Source organism: Nomascus leucogenys, chromosome 1a (genome assembly GCF_006542625.1).
Source record: "Nomascus leucogenys isolate Asia chromosome 1a, Asia_NLE_v1, whole genome shotgun sequence".
NCBI lineage: Eukaryota > Metazoa > Chordata > Mammalia > Primates > Hylobatidae > Nomascus > Nomascus leucogenys.
The window spans coordinates 1,007,346-1,030,507 of NC_044381.1; the positions used below are offsets into that span (position 1 = coordinate 1,007,346).

At 43.6% G+C, this 23,162-nt stretch overlaps 1 protein-coding gene across 1 annotated transcript in view; it reads left to right on the forward strand.

Annotated features, from left to right (window-relative positions):
* Positions 1-23,162, forward strand: part of DOCK8 (dedicator of cytokinesis 8) — a 240,320-nt gene that overhangs the window by 145,253 nt on the left and 71,905 nt on the right. Inside the window, exons 16-24 of the mRNA XM_030815609.1 lie at positions 616-686; positions 1,797-1,935; positions 2,554-2,655; positions 6,869-6,964; positions 7,636-7,870; positions 10,428-10,592; positions 12,315-12,487; positions 16,154-16,249; positions 20,364-20,459. Coding sequence (XP_030671469.1) covers positions 616-686; positions 1,797-1,935; positions 2,554-2,655; positions 6,869-6,964; positions 7,636-7,870; positions 10,428-10,592; positions 12,315-12,487; positions 16,154-16,249; positions 20,364-20,459 — 1,173 coding nt within the window. The remainder of the gene's footprint in view (positions 1-615; positions 687-1,796; positions 1,936-2,553; positions 2,656-6,868; positions 6,965-7,635; positions 7,871-10,427; positions 10,593-12,314; positions 12,488-16,153; positions 16,250-20,363; positions 20,460-23,162) is intronic.

Consider the following 23,162-nt stretch of genomic DNA (forward strand, 5'->3'; position numbering starts at 1 on the left):
CTCAAGGCAAAAGTATGTAACTTTGGCCTGTTGGATAGACCTCTAGGCAGTGAGGCAGAGTGGAGAGAGTACTGGTTTTCTAATCTCACAAACATGTGGCCCTTGGTCACTAATATAGCCCCTTGGAACCTCATTTCACCCTTCATAGCCAGTTCCTCTGCACTGGTGTGCTTGGGCCAGTTGCAGTCCCAGCACTTTTTTTTCTTTTTGAGACAGGATCTCACTCTTGCCCAGGCTGGAGTGCACTGGTGCAATCTCGGCTCACTGCAACCTCTGCTTCCTAGGCCCAAGCGATCCTCCTGCCTCCGCCCCCCGAGTAGCAGGGACTATATGCATGTGCCACCATGCCTGGCTCATTTTTGTATTTTTTTGTAGAGATGAGGTTTCGCCATGTTGCCCAGGCTGGTCTCCAACTCCTGGGCTCAAGCCATTCTCCCACGCCGATCTCCCAGAGTGCTGAGAACAGGTGTGAGCCACTTCTCCTGGCCAACCCAGCACTCTTAATTGTACAAAATGCAGCTCTATGAGACCAGAACATCCTGTTGGCCTGATGATAGTCAATCTGATGTACCCAAATTCTACTGATAATTTGATCCTTTCTCTGCTGGTGAACAGGTCATCTTTGGAAAGTCCAACGGGCCTGAATTTCTGCAGGAAGTGTACACAGCTGTTACATACCATAATAAGTAAGTCTATTTCAGCGTTCTAAATATACGCCAAGGTGGTTTCATCATCCCCTGGTTTTTCCAAGTCCCCTGGGTGGTTCCTCCTAACTATTTTTATAATTCAGGGACTGAGGGGCAAAGGAAATCCATGCCAGTTCCGTGACTCTGTGTTGAAGATGTATAACTTTGCCATTAACCAAGACTGAGAGAAGAACGTGTCTTCAAGAACCAGTATAGTTTTGACTTTTCCAGAAGCTTCTATTCTAGTATGATGCAAAGAGGTTGCTTACGTTAATTAAGGAAACACATTTCCTAACTTGCTTTGAGACACTAGAGAGGGCCAGAAGCACAATCCGGCTCCCCTTGCCCTGTGTGTCTCTATCCGCTCCACTGGACACCTGCCCCACTGCCTGCCTAGGCTGACCGAAGGAGAAATGGAACACTCATTATTCCACCAGCAAATGGAGTCATGGAATAATGCCTACCCTGTTATTCATGTCCCACAGGGAAGGGAGAGACATCTGCACAGTGTCAGACAGAATTGGGTTTGATCCAGGCCTGATAACCTGGGCCTAATTAAGTCCTTCGTTTAAGCACATTCTGGGATTGGGATGAGGATTACGTGAGTACATTACATACCTACATTACATTACAATGTACATAATGTACTTCGTAATTAATGAAGCACCTAGGGCTTCATAATGCAGTTAAATCCGGTTCCTTTTTGCTCCTGCCTCATTCATTTGCTTCTACTCTTTGATGAGTGCAACTAGCTGCTAGGCTCGGTTCCTTGGGTAGAGATGGAAAAAGGAGGTCACAGCAGGAGTCCAAACCTCATCCTTTCTTCAAATTAAGTTGTTGGAGTTTTCCATTGTGTCGGGGAGTTTGTTTTTTGTTTGTTTGTTTTTCCCTGGCAAAGTCTTTAGTTCTTGAACAGTTTTATGTAAAGGGAAGTGTATCTAATAACATCAGCTTGGTCTCAGGGACTTCCAGCTTCAGAGCAGAGTAATGTAAAATGAAAAGCAAAACACCAGGCAAATTCTGAGGAGCAAAGGGGCTGTGGCGTTTTACAATCAGAGAAGTCATCATTCTTGCTAAAAGTTATTTGTGTATAATGTGCTTTTGAAACAGGTCTCCTGACTTTTATGAAGAAGTGAAAATTAAGCTCCCCGCTAAGCTCACAGTAAATCACCACCTCCTGTTCACCTTCTACCATATCAGCTGTCAGCAGAAGCAAGGAGCCTCCGTGGAAACTCTCCTGGGATATTCAGTGAGTCGTTTCCAGCCTGCTGACTCACACTCCAGTTGTTGGTGCATCTGAGGTCCCCGCAGAGATAAACAACCAAATTCTACTCACTTGATTTTTTCTAGTCAGAAGTAGCAAAACATGCTAAGCCACATTACAGCAAGAGGCAGAAATGATTTGCCTTAGCAAATGTCAAATTTCAGGAACGGAAAGCTAGTGGGTGATAGATATTGGAAGAATACTCATTTGTTTTTTAAAAAGCGTTGCAATGTTCACTGTTTCCAAATTTAATATCCGTGCTTCACGTATAGAACTAGCTTTGTCCCCCAAGAAGAAACAATTTTTTCCTTAAAAAATATAAAAGGTAAAATAAACATTGATGTTTTTCAGACACATACAAACATTGGCTACAGGGAAAAATGCTACTGCTTTAGCTCCAAAAGCAATAAATCATCAATATTACCATTTCAGGGGCTCTCAGACATTTAAAATGCAAAGAACTGGACAGAAATTACTGCCAAAAAGAGTACTGGTCAATATCTAATCACTGTTTAGTTGCACTTGATTATTGCGAGCTAGATAAATTGCCAGAATTATATGCTGTAATAAATACCACTTTATTATTTACATCATCTGTTTCAGTGGCTGCCAATTCTCTTAAATGAACGTCTTCAAACTGGATCCTACTGTCTCCCAGTTGCCTTGGAAAAATTGCCACCCAACTACTCCATGCATTCTGCTGAGGTAATTGGCAAGCTGGCCATCAGCTGTTTCTTGTCCAGCTGTAGTCTTGGACCACCTTCCCAGACCCACTTTTCATTCCCATGTGGCCATGGATGCTCACTGTGTTCTCAGAGAGCAGCACATTGTTCTGATAGGATGGGAGGAATAACTGACTGTGAAACCTCATTCTTTTAAATGCCACCAAATCAGAATGTTTAGTAGCCGCAACCTACACCCAAGGCAGCATGACCTTGCATTATCTACCACAGAGGGATTCCCAGAATAATGTATTATAGAAGAGGAGGCAAACTAAGGCCAATCATAATAAACAACTGCTCCCATCAAGGATCCTTATAAAAGATTCCCAGACCAGATTCCATCCGTTTCTTTCTTGGGTCAGTTGTCACAGCCCTCTGGTAGATACCAAGGTATTTATTCTCCTACCAATCCCAATGCTAATAGCCTTTCCTACTTCCTGTTTCTGGCACTTCCTCTTGTCCATCCACTCTGCTGCAGTGCACCCATTTAAAGGGAAGCCCAGGCAGATCACCTGAGGTCAGGATTTCAAGACCAGCCTGGCCAATGTGGCGAAACCCCATCTCTACTAAAAATACAAAAATTAGCTGGGCCTGGTGTTGGGTGCCTGTAATCCCAGCACTTTGGGAGGCCGAGGCAGGCAGATCACTTGAGGTGAGGAGTTCAAGACCAGCCTGGCCAACATGGTGAAACTCCATCTCTACTAAAAATACAAAAAGTTAGCCGGGCATGCTGGCGGTGCCTGTAATCCCAGCTACTCGGGAGGCTGAGGCAAGAGAATCGCTTTAACCTGGGAAGTGGAGGTTGCAGTGAGCCGAGATCACACCACTGCACTGCAGCCTGGGTGACAGAGTGAGACTCCAGCTCAAAATAAATAAATAAAAAATAAATAAAGGGAGCCCAGGGGACTGTCCACCCTGACTGCACCAGCTCTCACACTGCTGTCCCACTTCTCAGTTCCTTGCATAGGTTTACATCAATAAGCATTATTTTGAAGTAAATCTCGGATATCGTATTTCATTTTAGTCTGCATCTTAAAAGATAAGGGATTTGTTTTTAACCGTCACAATACCATTGTTATACTTTAAAATTTTAACTGTAATTTCTTAGTATCATCAAATATTCACTGATCAAATTTTTAATTATCCCACTAATGATATATTTTTGATGCTTGCTTTTCAAAATTGGTATTCAAATAAGGTCCACACACTGCTATTGATTGATATGTCTCTGGAGATGCTTTTAATCTACAGATCCTCCATCTCTTTTGTTTTCCTTGCAATTTTAAGTTGAAGAATTTTGCAGAAATTTGAATTTAGTTTCAACCGTTCCAGTCAACTTTCTTCTCTGTTCTTTCTCCATCTACCACCTCACTTCCGGCTGTTTTCCTCTTATTTTCTTTTTTCCCTAAAGAGAGAACCAACTTTTGCCCTGGACCATAGGCATGTGTCTGGTAAACCAAAACTTCTCTCATCAAAGCCATCTAAGGGGCAATCCGAGTATGTCCACAGACATTTCCCTGATTGGTCTTTATGATTTGGACATCAACACCTTTCAGTAGCCCTCAGAACCACCTTCTCATCATCAAGTTGCACACTCTAATTTCTTAGAACCCCCATTATCTTCTTAAGCTATAGGAAAGACCTGAGTGTTGGAGAGAGACAAATCTGTGTCCAAAGTCCAGATTCTGCCACTCCCTAGCTGTGTGAATGTTGGTGAGTTGCTTACCCTTTCTGAGTCTTTTTTTTTTTTTTTTTGAGACGGAGTCTCACTCTGTCGCCCAGGCTGGAGTGCAGTGGCGCAATCTCGGCTCACTGCAAGCTCCGCCTCCCGGGTTCATGCCATTCTCCTGCCTCAGCCTCTCCGAGTAGCTGGGACTACAGGCGCCCGCCACCATGCCCGGCTAATTTTTTGTATTTTTAGTAGAGATGGGGTTTCACCGTGGTCTCGATCTCCTGACCTCGTGATCCGCCCGCCTCGGCCTCCCAAAGTGCTGGGATTACAAGCGTGAGCCACCGCGCCCGGCCACCCTCTCTGAGTCTCGAAGATGAAACTGAGCCCATATCTGCATATCTGCCTATAAGGCTGCTGTAAGCATTAAATGAGATAATGCTTGCCAAACAACCAACTCAATTCCTAAGTCAACATTAATTCCTTTTTCTTACTTGCGCTGTGCTGTGTTTATAGATATACCCTTAGCCTCTGTTAGTATCCTTTAAACCTGCACTGTCTAATAAGATAGCCACTAGCTACATGTGGCTATTGAGGAAAACATGGCTAGTTCAAACTGAGATATGTGCTATAAGTAAAATATGCACCAGATTTCAAAAACTTCATGGGGAAAAATGTGAAATATCATATTAATAATTTTTTACATTGATTACATACTGAAACAGTCTTTAGGCTATATTGAGTTAAATGAAATATTACTTCCACATGTTCCTTTTTTTTTTTTTGGAGACAAGATCTTGCTCTGTCACTCGGGCTGGAGTGCAGTGCACTGGCGTGATCACAGCTCACTGTAATCTTGAACTCATAGGCTCAAGCAATCCTCTCACTGCAGCCTCCTTAGTAGCTGGGACTATAGGCATGCACCACCATGCCCAGCTATTTTTTTTTTTTTTTTTTCAGTAGAAACAGGGTCTTGCTATGCTGCTCAGGCTGGTCTCAAACTCCTGGCCTCATGTGATCCTCCCACCTTGGACTCCCAAAGTCCTGGGATTATAGGTGTGAGCCACCACGCCCGGCCCCTTTTTACTTTTTTAATGTGGCCACTAGATGATTTTAAATTACATGTATAGCTCACGTTATATTTCCACTGGACAGTGCTATTTTAGATCACAGATGGCAAACTAAGTGCCTACAGGATCCAGATGAGTAACATAAATGAATGCCTTGTTCTGGTGGCATCTGTTTACTCTGGAGATTGTCTCTTCCCCATCTGAAGGTCACAGCTGTTCCCTTCAGTCTACAGATTGGTGACATGCTAGGATATAAGGCCAATTTTTTCATTTCTTCCAGTACTCAAATGAAGTTAGAAAAGCAGTCTTTTATGGGAAATTTTCAGGCTTTCAAATATTGGTAACTAATTTTTTAAAGTTCCTAATACTTCAAACAGAACGTGTCTGTAGGCTACAGCCCACTTTGCGCCCCAGCTTGTGACTGCTTCAGATGGCTTTAAAGGTCTCCATCCCATGTACACATCTACCTTCCATTACAATGAAAGACATACAAACCTAGGCGAGGCCCTCCTCACTCAACACTGCAGGACATCTCTAAAGGAATGCAATTTCAATGGGAATTTAAGGCAAGAAACTGTCTCTAAGGCCTACAAAGGTATTGATATATAAACAGTATAAAAGAGTCACTTTGAGTAATTAAAGCAGGAGCCGAGCTGGCCTAGAAACATGTTGCAAACACTTGGAAAAACTGTGGTAAAAGGGAAAGTAATATCAGGTACTCAAAAACATTAAAATTTCCTGTCTTGTAAAGATATTCTATACTTTGTCCTGACAATTCTGATTAATGGGGAAATTGCTGGGATCTTAATTTATTTTAATTCCTAGAATCCAGAATCATCAATGCTGGTTTGGAACTTAGAGACAGATCACACAGTTCAACCCTCTTCTCACAGCATGAGAACAGAACACTAAGGCCCAGAAAGTTTAATTGACTCGTCTAAGTAAAAATAACTAGTTTGAAGCAGGGCACAGTGGCTCACCCCTGTAATCCCAACATTTTGGGAGGCCGAAGTGGGCGGATCACTTGAGCCCAGAAGTCTGAGACCAGCCTGGGCAACATGGTGAAACCGCATTTCTACAAAAGATAGAAAAATTAGCCTAGTGTGGTGGTGTGTGCCTGTAGTCCCTGCCACTCCAGAGGCTGAGATGGGAGGATCATTTGAGCCCAGGAAGTCGAGGCTGCAGTGAGCTGTGATTGCACCACTGTACTTCAGCCTAGCGACAGAGTGGGACCCTGTCTCAAAAGGAATGAATAAATACATAAATAATAACTAGTTTGGTGTAGAATTGAAGTTGAATCTAGGGCTCCTGACTCCAAGAACAGTTAGATTAGGTTTCAAGAGAGTTCTGTATTTGTATAACCCTGACATTTCTAGTCAAGTTGCTCTGCATTGCTTGTTAGTAATCAGAAAAGGGAATTGGATTGCTAATCTTTTCTTTTTTTTTCTTTAACACAGAAAGTCCCATTACAGAATCCTCCCATTAAGTGGGCTGAAGGACATAAGGGAGTATTTAATATTGAAGTGCAAGCTGTTTCTTCTGTGCACACCCAGGTAAGGAATGTCAAGGTTAATAATGAAGGTAAAGGTGCAGCAGAGGAGCCTTTGAAGGACAGGACAATAAAAGATCACTGAAAATCCTGGTCTACAGATAAATAAAAAATAATCCTTCAGTTCTTTGTGGGGACATGCAAATCTCTTTAGGTTTCATTTGTCACTGGAATAGAAAGACCTTTCAAAACCTCTGAGCACCTGAAGGAAAGAACCTAGTGTTTGCACTGTTGGTTGAGAAACTTTGCAGTGAGACTTGATTTGAAACTCTCATCTGCTGTTACCTCTTTTCCCTCTGTAACTCTGCCACTTTACCAGCCTTTAAAAAGAAGTTCCATACTCCCTCCTTTACCTGCCACTGTCTGAGTTCTGCATCTGCTGAGACCCCTCTCTTGGCGGTATGCTTACCTGGTATGCTGACCTCTGCTTACAGAACGTGTCAGAGCCTAAATTATTTCTTCTTTAGCTAATAATTATTGAAAGGTTCAATTTCATGCACCACATTCTACAAAGAAGTTCATGACCTCGGTCTGAAACATCATGTCTTAGACCTTCTGGTCTGAAACGCTGGATAAGAGATTCTACCCATAAAGAGCTATTCGATTGTGTTTGTGAATCCACTGGTGAACACTGATGGTATAAAACCCCATGAGGCCTGCCTTCTCCCTTCCCAGGACAACCACCTGGAGAAGTTCTTCACCCTCTGCCACTCCCTGGAGAGCCAGGTGACCTTCCCCATCCGCGTGCTGGATCAGAAAATCAGTGAGACGGCACTGGAGCATGAGCTGAAGCTCAGCATCATCTGCCTGAACTCCTCCCGCCTGGAGCCGCTCGTGCTCTTCCTGCACCTGGTGCTGGACAAGCTCTTCCAGCTGTCCGTGCAGCCCATGGTCATCGCTGGCCAGACAGGTATGAACCTGCAGGGCCGGGCTGGGAGGAGGCAGGAGCAAGCAAGCACTGCCTTCTTTAATGAAAAATGACTTTCCAGAAATCCAGAGGCCAATGTGATCTTCGTTTCCACCAATGATGTGTGTTCAAGGGAGGCCAAGTCTTGCGCTATTTTTTTCTTTTGAGACTCTCTGCATGTTGGAAAGAAAAACAAACATTAAAATAGGATTCTTAATATTATAGCTTTCTGTAAACTTTATTAAATGGTTATAGGCAGTCTTTCAAATTCCATTTCTGGTAATTGATGAATTTATTTTACCTTGAAGATATTTTTGTTTTCTTGACTAACAGGAAATGGAACATTTTAAAGTAAGACAACCTGTGTTAAATGGAGGGAAGGAACTCTCTAAATTGAAATACAATGCAATCAATTTTTAAAGTTAGAACATAAACTCACTATTTTAAAGTGTATAGTTCAGTGGTTTTTAGTATAGTCTCAAGGTTGTGCAATGACTGCTACAATCTAATTTCATAACATTTTCATCAGCTCCAAATAAAACCCCATACCCTTTAGCAGTCACTCCCTATTCATCCTTCCCCCTAGAACTCGTCTGTTCTCTCTCTTACGGTCTATTTTAAATGCTTACTTTTAACAAATTAACACTAAATACAGTGTGTACATTTTCCCTTGGAAATAATCTCAAAAGCTTATCCTGGAGGCATGACCAGAGTCCAGTGTTTCTCCTCCAGGGTAGACTGGCTGGTTTAGGGCATCTTTAGTTGCCACCATTTTCAGCTGTGCCTATATAGCTCTTTGCTTTCCAGTCCAGCAGACGTCTTTTGGGTACCATCCATATGCCCAGTACTGTACTACAAGTTGTAGGCTTTGTGACAATAACCAAGAGCATCTCAGACCTCAGAGGACTTATAATATGGCAAAGAGTCACCAGCACAGGACGAGAGTCCTCAAAGGGACACAGCTAAATTTTGCAGTGGTGGTGGGGAGGGTGGTATCAAAGGAGAGAGTGAGAAAACATCCACCTGGGAGGATGCAGGAGGTCCACATGAAGAGGTGGCCTTGAAGAAGGGATAGAGTGAAAACCGACAGAATAGGGGCAATGAGATGAGCGTGGCACAGCAGAGAACCAGAAAAGTGTAGGAGTGTCAAGAAGAAAGTCGATAGCACGGTTGGTGGTGGAACAGAAGCACATGTGGGAGTGGGCTGGGACAATGAAGTGAGGGAGCTTTTAGAGCCAGGGAGGGGCGTGTCCTCTTAATCTCTCATTCTGCTTTGCACCCTGATATGCATCTTTTGTGCTTCCACAGATCAAACGTCCTGTGTTGGAGGCTAACTTTTCATCCATGTAGCAGCTGCCTCTCCAGCTAGATTCTTGCAGAGCTCTGCCCTCCTTCGATTGCTTTCTGTGCCCCCACATATGTGGCACACTGCTTTGTATGTTCCGGCTAGTTAATACAGACTTGTTCACCAGAAAAAAATATTTATATGTTTTGAGCAGCTTCTCCATAGCAAGTTGCCGCCTTGTGGTGTGGGGACCACGGGCTGTTGGCACAGGCAGAGTAAGTGGAGGCGGCTAGTCTACAAGCATTTATTCAGAACCTATTCTGTGTCTATGCAATGGAAAGCACAGTGGGGGCACAAAAAATTTGAGAACTGCACTTTTTTTGGGAAGGATTCCAGCTTTCACAGAGAGACAGTTTACCGCCAGACACAGCTGGAGAATCACATAACTCAGTTTCACTTGGGCCCTGTACTGTGTGGAGTCGGATGGCTTCATGCAGAAGGTGGGACTTACGCTGAGATTCCCAGGGTTGGTGGATTTTGTGGATAGGAGTGAGGAGGGCTTTCTAGGTGAGGACAACAGAATGAGCAAAGTCTCAGAGGTAAGAGAGCAGGCATGATGGGACAATACAATGACTGCCTCATTTTAAGGGAAGTTGAAGTGAGCCAAAAAGGGTACAAGGTTAGATAAGTATATTGGAGCCAAACTACAGAGGCGTGGGGCACCAGAGCAAGAGGGTCTATGCAGTAAATCAAATGTGCATGGGCCACTGTGGTAATGATTTGATATGCAAACATTTTTAGGTTAATCTGTATAAGAATCAGGGTCGTGCAGCACATCTCAGATCATAGTGTCCACAACAGTCACATAAAGATGCAGAGCCTGATTAATACACCCTCTGGGGTGGGGCCTGAGATTCTGCATTTCTCAGTGGCAACCAGATGATAGTGGTCATGTCCGTCTGCAGCCCCCACTGAGTGCTATCAGTTTACAACCTGGCTTACAGAAGGAGGACATCTGGACAGTCTTATGTCTTTGTCATTAAAAACCATCAATGCTACTCAGTGGCAGGAGGAGGGAGGTCAAAGGAGGGAATGTGGAGGCATCTGTGGTACTCAGAGCCAGCATGCCAGAGCTGACCAAAACCATTTACCCTTCCCAGGCCTAGTTAAATTGGTCAGCGGTCAGGACTCATTGTCACTGTCCTGGAGAAACTTCCACCTCGGGCCCCTTAAGGACCAGCTGTGGGAGTACCCATTTTTCTCTTGGTTCCTCAGCCAACTTCTCCCAGTTTGCCTTCGAGTCCGTGGTGGCCATCGCCAACAGTCTGCACAACAGCAAGGACCTGAGCAAGGACCAGCACGGGAGGAACTGCCTGCTGGCTTCCTACGTGCACTACGTCTTCCGCCTGCCAGAGGTGCAAAGGGACGTGCCCAAGTCAGGTAGAGTTGCCCTGCGTGTGGGACTCTGGTGGGCAGGGCATCACCACCTCCACCCCACTGCAGTGTAATCCAAAATAAAACATCCTATGCCAGGTGCAGTGGCTCACATCTACAATGCCAGCACTCTAGGAGGCTGAGATGGCAGCATCACTCGGAGCCAAAAGTTGGAGACCAGCCCAGGGAACATAACGAGACCCTGTCTCTACAAAAAATATAAAAATTAGCAGAGCGTGGTGGCACATACCTGTAATCCCAGCTACTCAGGAAGCTGAGGCAGGAGGATCACGTAAGCCCAGGAGTGGGCGGCTGCAGTGAGCTATGATTGCACCACTGCACTCTGGCCTGGGAAACAGAGCGAGATCCCATCTCTTCAAACAAACACCCTAAAACTCCATTTTAGTTTTCAGGACAATACAAAACTTACATGAATGCTGAAATTATGTGTTTCTTTATAGATCTTTCTTCCTCCTTCCTTGACTCTTTTTATGCGCTAAACACTTATTTTGTCTGCCCATTTGATAATCCCTCACTGGTCTTTACCCTCTTGCTAATTTATGATTCAGCTGAGAATCTCTTTTTTAAGATGGAGAAGTGGCGACTGATGCCCAGTGGCAGTGGTTCTTAAACTTTTTGTTATAAAAAAAATCCCTTTTCACATTTACCTCAAACTAAACTATTGAAATAATAGTAATGCATTTCCCCAACTCTTCTTAATTATTTACATAGGTAATAATCAAGTAGAACTTCTTGTCAGCATGATATAAAAATTAGTGTCGGTGAGATCACAAAATTGCAGGCCCAAATAAATATGACACTTTTGTTGGTCTATGCAGCCTCATTTCTAGTAAATCTGAAAATTTGATTGAGTTTTTAAAAATACTAGTGATGTGGCTGGGTGCAGTGGTTCATGCCTGTAATCCTAGCACTTTGGGAGGCCAAGGTGAGCAGATCACTTGAGCTCAGGAGTTCAAGACCAGCCTAGGCAACATGGCAAAAGCCCATTTCTATAAAAAATACAAAAATTAGCCAGGCGTGGTGGCAGGCACCTGTAGTCCCAGCTACTCAGGAGGCTAAGGCAAGAGGATTGCTTGAACCTGGGAGGTAGAGGTTGCAGTGAGCCGAGATCATGCCACTGCACTCCAGCCTGGAGGACAAAGTGAGACCCTGTCTCAAAAAAAAATAAAAAATAGTAACATCTCATAGACTCCCATAACCACTTGTGAAAACATGTCAACATTTAAAGATGAAAAACAGTACTGTATACATCATATACAGTAATCCTCACAAGGTTCAGATGACTCTATGGATTTTTCAATCTGAGAAAACCTCACTGCATGAATTGTAAAGTTGTCATTTAAATATTGATAAATTAAAAATATCCACATTTTTAGCTTCTCATGAGAAATCAGAAGCTCTAGCAATCCTGGGGTGCATTTCCCGATGTCAGTAATAGACTGGAGCCAGTAGTACCCCCTGCCTTTGTAAGAGGCATGGGTTGGCTATTTACCATAATCTCCATCACTCCCTGGTGCCTTATGCCCCATCGACTTCTCTCCAAAAGTTTGCCTCCCTGCCCCAACCAGGATTTGTTGAGAAGACCCTGATTCCACGGCCTAATCCAGTGGCTTTTCATCTACCCTATCCCTCCTCAATTCCTTCTTAAACTCAGTAAGTAACTCTGTTCCCCTGTCTGTTGACATGTCTGTGCCTGGTGGGGTGCAGGCGCTCCCACTGCCATCCCCGACCCTCGGAGCTACCACACGTATGGACGCACGTCAGCTGCTGCTGTGAGTTCAAAGCTGCTGCAGGCCCGGGTGATGAGCAGCAGTAACCCAGACCTCGCAGGGACACACTCCGCAGCAGACGAGGAAGTGAAGAACATCATGTCTTCAAAGGTAGGAAAGATGTCAAACCCTGGAAGGGGACACAGCCTTTTTTATTTTTTAACTAAAACTTGGAGAAATAACACAAAAGCAACCACTACTGCTGCCCACCATGCTGGTCAGATGCTTTAATGCTCAGCTTTGGAGTGATTAACGTTCTTTAGAACAGATTAAGACCATTCTGACAGATGCAGCAGCAAGACCAGCATCTGAGGATTTGCTGAGAACTACTTAGCTCGGGTAGCAAAGTTTTAAAGCATCAGGGGTTTAGCCACATGGAGCCATGTGGCTAAACCATGCATTTTATTTTCAAGGAAAAAAAAATAGCTTTAACTTTTGATACCTGGAAAGGTTGTCTTTAATTTTGTTTTGTTTCTTTAATACCTACCTCTTACATTCATTAACATTCCCAGATTGATTATCTCACAAAGAAGTCCCAAGGAACGGCCAGGCCCAGTGGCTCTTGCCTGTAATCCTAGCACTTTGGGAGGCCGAGGCGGGCGGATTACTTGAGGCCGAGAGTTCAAGACCAGCCTGGCCAACATGGTGAAACCCTGTCTCTACTAAAAATACAAAAAATTGGCCAAGTGTGGTGGCTCACGCCTGTAATCCCAGCATTTTGGGAGGCCGAGGTGGGTGGATCACAAGGTCAGGAGTTCGAGACCAGCCTGGCTAACATGGTGAAAGCCGTCTCTACTAAAAATGCAAAATTAGCTGGGTATGGTGGCGCATGCCTGTAATCCCAGCTACTCGCGAAGCTGAGGCAGGAGAATTGCTTCAACCCGGGAGGCTGAGGTTGCAGTGAGCCAAGATTGCGCCATTGCACTCCAGCCTGGGCAAGAAGAGCAAAACTCTGTCTCCAAAAAAAAATACAAAAAATTAGTTGGGCATGGTGGCAGGCACCTGTAATTCCAGCTACTCAGGAAGCTGAGGCAGGAGAATCGCTTGAACACAGGAGGTAGAGGTTGCAGTGAGCTGAGATTGCGCCATTGCACTCCAGCTTGGGCTACAAGAGCAAGACTCCATCTCAAAAAAAAAAAAAAAAAAAAAAATCCCAAGGAACAATGCCAAATTTTACAAGCAAATAAAAACTGACATCCCGAAAGGGTTGATGGCTTGGCCTGTATTGTTTTTCCCTCTATGAATTCTTTAATTTTTTCATGATAAAGCTTTACTTTCAGAACAGTTTTAGAGTTATGGAATTATATACTCTATATCCAGTCTCTCCTTTATTAACATTTTACATTGGAACGGTCCTTTTGGCACAATTAGTGAACCAATATTCATGGAATATTATTCATTAAGTTCATCTTTTTTCACATCTTCTCAGTTTTTCTCCAGTGTCCTTTTTCTGTCCCAGGATCCCATTCTGGGTGCCACATTACATTTTTCAATCTTGCCTCCATAGGCTCCTCTTGCTGGGAACAATTTCTTAGACTTTCTTTGTTCTTCATGACCTTGACAGTTCTGAGGAGTAATGGTCAGGTTATTTTGTAGATTGTCTCTCATTAGGAATTTTTAAAAGATTATGATATTATTCACATACCATAAAATTCACCCTTTTTAAAAAGATGGAGTATATGATCCAACGGTCTTTAGTCTACTCACAAAGCTACCACGATGAGTTCTTAGCCTGAATTTTTTCTCCAATGATCTGGGGCCTCAGGGTGGCTGAGCTATTAGAGTAATATCATTTCCCCTGATTAAGAGAAATCAAAATCTCTGGGTTGAGACACAGACACAGTTTCATCCTTACAAATTTCACCCGCTTGACACAGTGTGGTATGAGGAAGGAAATCTGGAGACCAGGGTTTGGGGCTGGGCGCCAATACTGCCCTGCCATGTGGCCATGGGAAAGTCGTTTAACTGTGCTGGGCCTCATGTCCTCATCTCTGCAGAGGTCCTGGTCCCTGGATGAACTTAAGAACCATCTACCCTGGATCTTTTAAAAACACTGGATTTGGCCGGGCGCCGTGGCTCATGCCAGTAATCCCAGCACTTTGGGAGGCTGAGGCGGGCGGATCATGAGGTCAGGAGATCGAGACCATCCTGGCTAACACGGTGAAACCCTGTCTCTACTAAAAATACAAAAAATTAGCCGGGTGTAGTGGCGGGCGCCTGTAATGCCAGCTACTCAGGAGGCTGAGGCAGGAGAATGGCGTGAACCCAGGAGGCGGAGCTTGCAGTGAGCCAAGATCATGCCACTGTACTCCAGCCTGGGCAGCGGAGCGAGACTACGTTTAAAAAAATAAAAAATAAAAAAATAAAACAAACAAAAAAACCACTGGATTCACCCCCTGACATGCTGATGATCTATAGTTTGAGCCATCAGGAATTTTTAATATTCTATCCTTTTTGACTTACAAAAATCAGTGCAGGGATGTGCTGGAGTGAGCTCGTACCTGTTCCCAAAAGCTGATTGCTTAGTTTTCCAGAATTTATTGAGCCAGTTTTGAAACAGACATTGTTAAAATTAAATCGTATAAACTTAAAATTAAATAAGTTATGTTAAAAACAAAGGTAATCTGAATGCAATGTGGTATGCTAGATTGTATCCCGGAACAGAAATAGGACATGAGTGCAAAAACCGGTGAAATCCGAATCGTTCGTGGTTTAGTTAATAGTAACATGTCAATGTTAATTTCTTAGTTTTGACAAATGTACCTTACTATAAAAGATATTAAGAGAAATGCAATGAAAGGCATATAAGAAATACTACCTTTGCAACTTCTCTGTAAATCTAATAATAACTATATAACTACTCCAAAATTAAAAGTTCACTTTAAAAAGGGAAACCTAGTCCCTTCCTAATACTTTCACTACATGCTACGATATCTAAATTCTTCATTCTTTATGTCTACTGTGTCTGTGTGATGGAAATACTATATAATGGCTTGCTACCACACATGTCTCCCTAACTGTGCATTTCCATGACATCGTGTTGGTAGATTGAAATCAGCTATGATGAAAAGTATTTATGGCACAGAAATTGGCAACTGCTACAAATTAGCCCTACCCCCCTGACGACTGGTTGTTAAACATTTGCCAGCCCATCACAATTCAGCCTCATACTGAAAGCCCCTTTCAGCAATACCACTTTCTGATCACCGAGGAAAGAAGTGGTCTGCAGCTATTACTGACAGCCTTGATCTTTCTATTTTTCTTTAATAAAATGAAAATATTAAATTTTTATGTGGACAGGGTTAACAATTTTCTAATTATTTTCTAGCATGGGGAGAAAATGTCTAATAGAGCGTGACCCCTCCACTTCCTTTCAGAGGTAGTTTCTGACAATGTTGGCGTTTAGGAGACAGTGTGGTGCAGTACCATAGGAAACCACAGAGAGACACTGTTCCCACACATTTTTTCCTGGCGTCTCCTGAAGTCACAGACTCCTAGAATGTTGGAAGGGACTACTCAGCACCCCAGATTCTTAAATAGTTTTTAACCGTAGGTTGCTACACACAAACTATTAACAGGGATTATCTCAAGCGCAAGTAGAATTAGGTATCACTTCACTGTCTCTGCTTTGTTTTATATTTACTTATGGCAATTGTTTTACCTTTGTAACCAGGAAAAAAAATGTATAAAAAATGAATTCTGAGGTTGCGGTTTCCAGGTGTCTGGCTTACCTTTCCATGGTTGGTTGATTGTTAAGCCATGGTTTGTGTGTTTTAGATCGCCGAGCGCAACTGCAGCCGGATGTCTTACTATTGCTCTGGCAATAGTGATGTTCCAGGTTCAACTGCAGCCCCAAGGCCAGCCAGCAAAAAGGTACCTAACAGAGCAATGTGAAGTTCATCCCAGGATAAGAACAGAAGGATTTCCTCATGCCCTCACGCTGTGCTTGAAAATAGTCAAAGTGCTCCCCTGCCTGTTCTTGACGTGCTAACACACACACACACACCCCTCACACACTTTTGCAGCCCTGTCCTTTACCCCGCGTTGGACCACCTAACTGCCCATTAACTCAGTGTTTCTCACGCATCAGAATTACCTGGAAGTCTTGTTAAAACTCATCGCTAGACCCTACCTCCTGTGAGTTTCTGATTCAATAGATCTGAGCTGGAGGCTCAAGAATTTGCATTTCTAACAAGTTCCCCGCTGATGCTGGTCCAGGGAGCACATTTTGAGAACCACTGCGTTAGCCTCCTTTTAGTAGAGGGAAAGCTGGGGACAATTCATCCTTGACAAAAGTGAATGGCAATAATTAGGTATCACTTGTTTCAATACTATATAAACTAATATGAAATGCTTCCTCATAATTCTTCACAATCAGCCTTACCTATGAGTTCAGAAACTTTAAAAGCTGTTAAACTGCTTACCAGGATTTTTAAAGCAACAAAATTCCCCAATCATAGTCACAGCCTATGTGGTCTGAGCGATGGAGGGAGAAAAAACTGTCTGCCCTAAGTTTCCTCTCTTCTAGGCACCCAAGAGTCTCACCTTTATAGTAGCTACTTAAGTTTTTAATGTCTTGGAAGACCTGTATTAAAATGTAAACACGGCAGGGCACGGTGGCCCATACCTGTAATCCCAGCACTTATGGAGGCCGAGGTGGGTGGATCACCTGAGGTCAGGAGTTCGAGATAAGCCTGGCCAACGTGGTGAAACTGCCTCCTACTAAAGATACAAAAGCTAGCTGGGCATGGTGGCAGGCACCTGTAATCTCAGCTACTCAGGAGGCTGAGGCAGGCGAATCACTTGAACACGGGAGGCAGAGGCTGCAGTGAGCTGAGATGGTGCCACTGCGCTCCAGCATGGGCGACAGAATGAGACTCCATCTCAAAAAAAAAAAAAAAGAAAAAAAGTAAATATGCATATTGCAAAGGATAACACAGGAAGCCATTTGCAAGAGCTAACATCACAGAGAAATGTTTATTAAACAGGCAAGGAGGGAATGAGCCTCCCCAAGTCTCCCTTTGGACTGAATGAGGGAAAGATCAAGTGTGGGAGGGCCGGGGCCTGGTGCTACACGCTTCTCAGTTTTCCAGGCACCATATGTCTAGTGAGAGGTACCAGGATTTAACTATAAAAGGAAAAGTGAAAAAAGATATGGTTAGGCTAAGAACAAATTTGTCCACTTGCTCTAAAATTTAATATTAGGCTATCATAGGCCCTATGCAGTGACTGGTTATAAGTATTATACCATTTTCCTTCCTTAAAAACCATTATTTGCCTATAGCCTGACTTCTTTAACCCATGTCCTGTCTGATTTTGCAGTTGCCATGTTTTGACCTGAAATGACCAGAATAGAGACGTTTTATTTCAAAGGGAAGTTTGGCCAATATGTTTCCTTAATATCTTAGCAGACAGAGCTTTGCTGCTTGGCTATTTCATAGAACCTCCAGAGCAAGGTGTTCTTGTGATAATACTGCCCAGAAAGCAGCATAAATGACTTTAAGAAGCAGCTTATCCTTGACTAATCTCTTCTTGCCATAAGACCCTGGCAGACAAACTGACCTATTTTCTAGAGGCGACCTTTGAAGCTGGGGGGAGCGTGTCTTTCCCACAATGAGAAGATCAAGGTGTAGTCCAGTTATATTGTGTGCACAGTTAGACCACCTGCTAGCTTAAAACTCAACCCCACGCCTCTCTCAAGTAAGACAGCTTCACTTAAGACTCACAACAGCAAACAAATGTGTTAACGTGTATTAAAATTATTAAGGTTTGACTAAGCTCACAAAACAAAGTGAAACCAGTCAATAAGCTGAAACACCTAAGCATTCTCCATTCATCACCACTAACCCACTGGGGATCTAATTGGTTAGAATACCCAAGCATGTATACAGAGATTTTCCTTTTCTCATCTTTTGGTTTATCTAAGTAGCTCTCAAATTTTAATGTACACAAGAATTAGTACATTGGGTTGCATGCATACTGGACTCTGTGGGTAATTTTTTTTTTTTTTTTGAAACAGAGTCTCACTTACTCTGTCACCCAGGCTGGAGTGCCGTGTTGCAATCTTGGCTCACTGCAACCTCTGCCTCCCAGGTTTAAATGATTCTCCTGCCTCAGCCTCCCAAGTAGCTGGGATTACAACCGTGAACCACCACATCTGGCTAATTTTTGTATTTTTAGTATAGATGGGGTTTCACCATGTTGGCCAGGCTCATCTCAAACTCCTGACCTCAAGTAATCTGCCCTCCTCGGCCTCCCAAAGGGCTAGGATTACAGGCATGAGTCAACACACCTAGCCCCCTGTGGAGGGCTAATTTAAACGACTGTCAATGGCAATGTTTGCTGTAATCAGTTTTTGCTTTAGATGTTGAATTTAAAACAATTTGCAGGAAATCAACGTGGCACATGGATAGATATGTAACAAACCTGCACATTGTGCACATGTACCCTAAAACATAAAGTATAATAAAAAAAACAATTTGCAGATAAGGAGATGATATTAGGGCGTTCAAATAGCTTTAGCTTTCTTACCTACTTTCTTACCAGAAAAAAAAATGAGTCTATCTATGTTTATTCCAGGTTTTGTGGGCATAAGATGAAAGAAAACCACAGAAAATTCCTAGACATCGTTTTTGGTATTAGTTAGGGTGACCAACTGTTCTCATTTTCCCAGGACTAAGGGAGTCCCCAAGATATAAGACTTTCTATTTTAAGACCAGGACATTATCAGGCACACTGTAATGGATTGATTGCCCTACCTTTAGTCTTGAACTTCTTCCTCATCAAAATGATTGTCAGGAGCATGAACACGTAGCCAGATATGCTGGAGAATGGGAAAGGTGTAAGTCACCATGTGCGCCATTTGCTACTGAGCAGTAGGTGACTTGAAGGAAGTGAAGATGCAAAGTGGAGCTGGGGGACTTTCCAAGCATCTGGCCCTGGGACATAGAAATTTAGAAGTTGTGAGTTAAGGCTGATACTACTATGCCTTTCAGAGGCCAAGATCCTCTCATAAACCCCACCGATCCTGTTTCCCACAATGCCATATTGGCATTATAAAAACAAAAATTGTCCATGTCCTAGAGAGTTTAGACACCATCTAGACAGTGGTCCTTAAAGTGTAACCCTGGACGAGCAGCAGCAGCAGCAGCAGCACCCGGGAACTTGTTAGAAATGCAAATTCCCAGGCTATTGAATCAGAATATCTGGGGGTGGGGCCCCCCAGTCTGTGTTTCATCAGGCCCTCCAGGAGATTCCGATACACAGAGGCCGGGCGTAGTGGCTCACACCCGTAATCCCAGCACTTTGGGAGGCCAAGGCAGGTGGATTGCTTGAGCTCAGGAGTTTGAGACTAAGTGGGCGAAACCCCATCTCTACCAAAAAAAAAAAAAAATTAGCTGGGCTTAGTGGCACACACCTTTAGTCCCAGCTACTTGAGACTAAAGTAGGTGGGAGGATTGCTTGAGCCAGGGAAGTTGCAGTGAGTGAGATTACGCCACTGCACTCCAGCCTGGGCGACAGAGAGCAGCCCTATCTCAAAAAAAAAAAAAAAAAAAAGTTTGAGAACTGCTGCCACCAACCAACTGATTTTATGGATGAGAAACCTGAGGGCGAAGAGAGGAATGGCTTACACATGGTCACACAGAGTTTTCAGCAGGACCCGAGAGGAAAGTAAGACGGTACCGGTTTTAATGGCTACCCAGAATGTTTCCATCATAGAATAGAGTTTCACTCCCAGGCTGAGTCCACTCCTTCAAATGTCCTGTGCAGCACTGAGCCCAGCCTTCTACCCACCAAAATGTCCTCCTGTCTCAGGTGATCTCAGCACTGACTTTGCCATCCACCACTTACTGCCTAGAACGTCTAAGACACATGCTTCAGGAACTGACAAGCTATTAAATTGGGGGGAAAAAAGAAAAGAAAAAAAGTGTTGGTGAATAATAATAGCCTTTGTCATCACAGCCTAATTTTTCTGGTTCTTATTTAGCATTTCCATGAGGAGCTTGCCCTCCAGATGGTGGTCAGCACCGGAATGGTGAGAGAAACAGTCTTCAAGTATGCCTGGTTCTTCTTTGAGCTTCTGGTGAGATTCTTGCACGTTTGTATCTATGCTCAATAGGCCAAGAGAAGCACACGGCAGAAAGGAATTGACATTTTGTTCACTGAGTCGCCCCTGCTGAAAACCTGGGGTGGTTTCTTGAAATCTAATAATCTCTCACCCCTCCCCATCCTTCTTCCACTAAATTGTGTTGCTTCTACCATGAAAATCTATCTCCATCCTGTGAGTTCTCATCACCTTCACCACTACCCACCTGGCCACACACCGTCATCTCTCATGTGCCTCTCGCCTCTCCTCTTTTTCCTGCCTGTATCCATTTTTGCCCTTGGCCCACCCATTCTGCACGTGACAGCCAATACGAAACAGAGAATGTCACGCTCCTTTTAAAAACCCATCGATGGTTTTCACTGCACTGAGAAGAAAGCACAGTTTTTATCGTGACCTAAAAAGCCGTCGTGTGATTCTGTCGTTTTCCTCCCTCTCTAACCTCATCTCACGCCACATCCCCCCGTCATTCAGCCGCATGGTCCTCTTTTGGTGCTTTGAAGATGCCAAGGCCGTTTTGGCCTCACAGCCTTTTCCAGGTTCTCTTCCTGCTCCCTAACTTTCACCTCTGCACCCCCAACACACACAGTTTCTATTCTTCTCTGTAGATTTCAGCTTCAGTGGAACCATCCCCAAGAGGCCGTTTCTGACCGGCTTATTCTGTAATATATCTTCCTCTATTATTCTCCTTCTGAGCACCCTATTTATTTCCTTCCTAGCGCTTATCACAATTTCTAATTGTTTTTTCTGTCTCAACTATTAGATTTTTAGGATTTGGGTCTCTCTTGCGGATTATCCCATCTCTAGCCTGAGCACACTGCTTGGTACCATGCAAGGCCCAAATAATATCTGTTGGAAAACAGAATGAAATTTGTATATCTGTTTATCCTAAAACTTCTACTATTACTCGAGCAGAAAAGCAAAAGTTATAGCCATAATACCTTCATTTTAAAATAAGGGGAATAATAGTGATAACTATTTTTTTGTTTATTAATGGAAGTAAAAGGATTTTACCATAGAGGCACTAAAAATAAACATTTCATCAGTGTTGATAAACAGAGATGCATAGTGAGATGATGTTGAATGAGAAAGGTCTAAAGACATCGCCACCAACTATATAAAAATATATATGCAAACAATGTGGAGGATTTGGAATAGGTTGAGATTTAGTGATAGTGTTAGCTTTATATTCACTGGGTTCTTTCCCCTGTCCCATTAAGTGAATCTTTTTTTTTTTTTTTTTTTTAAAGAGAGTCTAGGCTGGGCATGGTGGCTCACACTTGTAATCCTAGCACTTTGGGAGGCTGAGGCAGGCGGGTCACTTGAGGTCAGGAGTTTGAGACCAGCCTGGCCAACATGACAAAACGTGTCTCTACTAAAAATACAAAAATTAGCCGGGCATGGTGGCAGGTGCCTGTAATCCCATGTACTCAGGAGGCTGAGGCAGGAGAATTGCTTGAACCTGGGAGGCAGAGGCAGCGGTGAGCTGAGATTGCGCCACTGCACTCCAGCCTGGGCAAAAAGAGCGAAACTCCGTCTAAAAAATAAAAAGAGTCTAAAGAGATGGGAGGGTTTCCACCTAAGCTCTACTTTTTATATGCAAGTTGAAGCCCAAGAAAAAGGGAGAAATGCTGACAGTAGGACATAGAGAACAAAGCGCAAAGGAAACAAAAATGAAACATCCCCTGGGGAGGAAATAGGAAGCAATGTGGAACAGAGTTCAGAAGAAGTCAGGTTCATGCCACAGAAACACACCCAGGATTCAAATCCCATGAAGTTTTGCAAAGCCCCAACCTCTGTTTTGAGAAGGGTCCCAAAGCATCATCCCAAACCCTTGCCACAGAACCACCTGGAGGTGCTTAGTAAAAATAAAGCAGAGATTCTTTCTCGAAGCACTAAAATTAGGAGGCTGGAGGCCAGCATTGTGCATTTACCTGTCTTCTCAGGTGACTTCTAAGCCTGTTAATGATCCACTGGTCGACACCACCTCTGTTCTGTGAGTCCTAAACAGAGCTACAGGTCTTTTGGAATTTGTACCCAGACAACACCAGAATTTTTTTCGTTCTAAAAGCCAAGCTAATGAAGGTGGTGGCTGCAGCTCTCAAGTCTTGGGGCAAGAGCATTAGCAATGAGACATGAGCTCCATGCTCTGGCAGGAAATGGCCTGGGCCATAAAATCCATTCCCCTCTTGTTTCTTGAGGCATGAGAAGTATCAAAACCAACACCCCATGCCCTTTATTTCCTGCTTCTATTTACACATCCCACCCACCATCATGTCTCTCCATAAAGAAGATTCACTCAGCCTGGCTCTGCAAAAATGAAAAAATTAGCTGGGCGTGGTAGCATATACTTGTAGTCTCAGTTACTCAGCAGGCTGAGGCAAGAGCATCACTGGAGCCCAGGAGTTCAAGGCTGCAGTGAGCCATGATCATGCCCCTGCACTCCAGCCTGGGCAACAGATTGAGACCCTGTCTCAAAAAAACAAAGTGGGGCGCAAGAAGAAGAAGAAGATTCATTTGAGTCATAATCCAGCTATGGATAATTCATACAAATAATTCATTCCCAAAGTGGAATTCAGTGTTGCTAATTCTGAGTGGTTCCATGTGGCATCTTAGAGCTCTCTTTCCAAAGGAAGTCTGCATTCTCTGCAGGTGTAATGATGACTCTCTTCTTCATAGAAT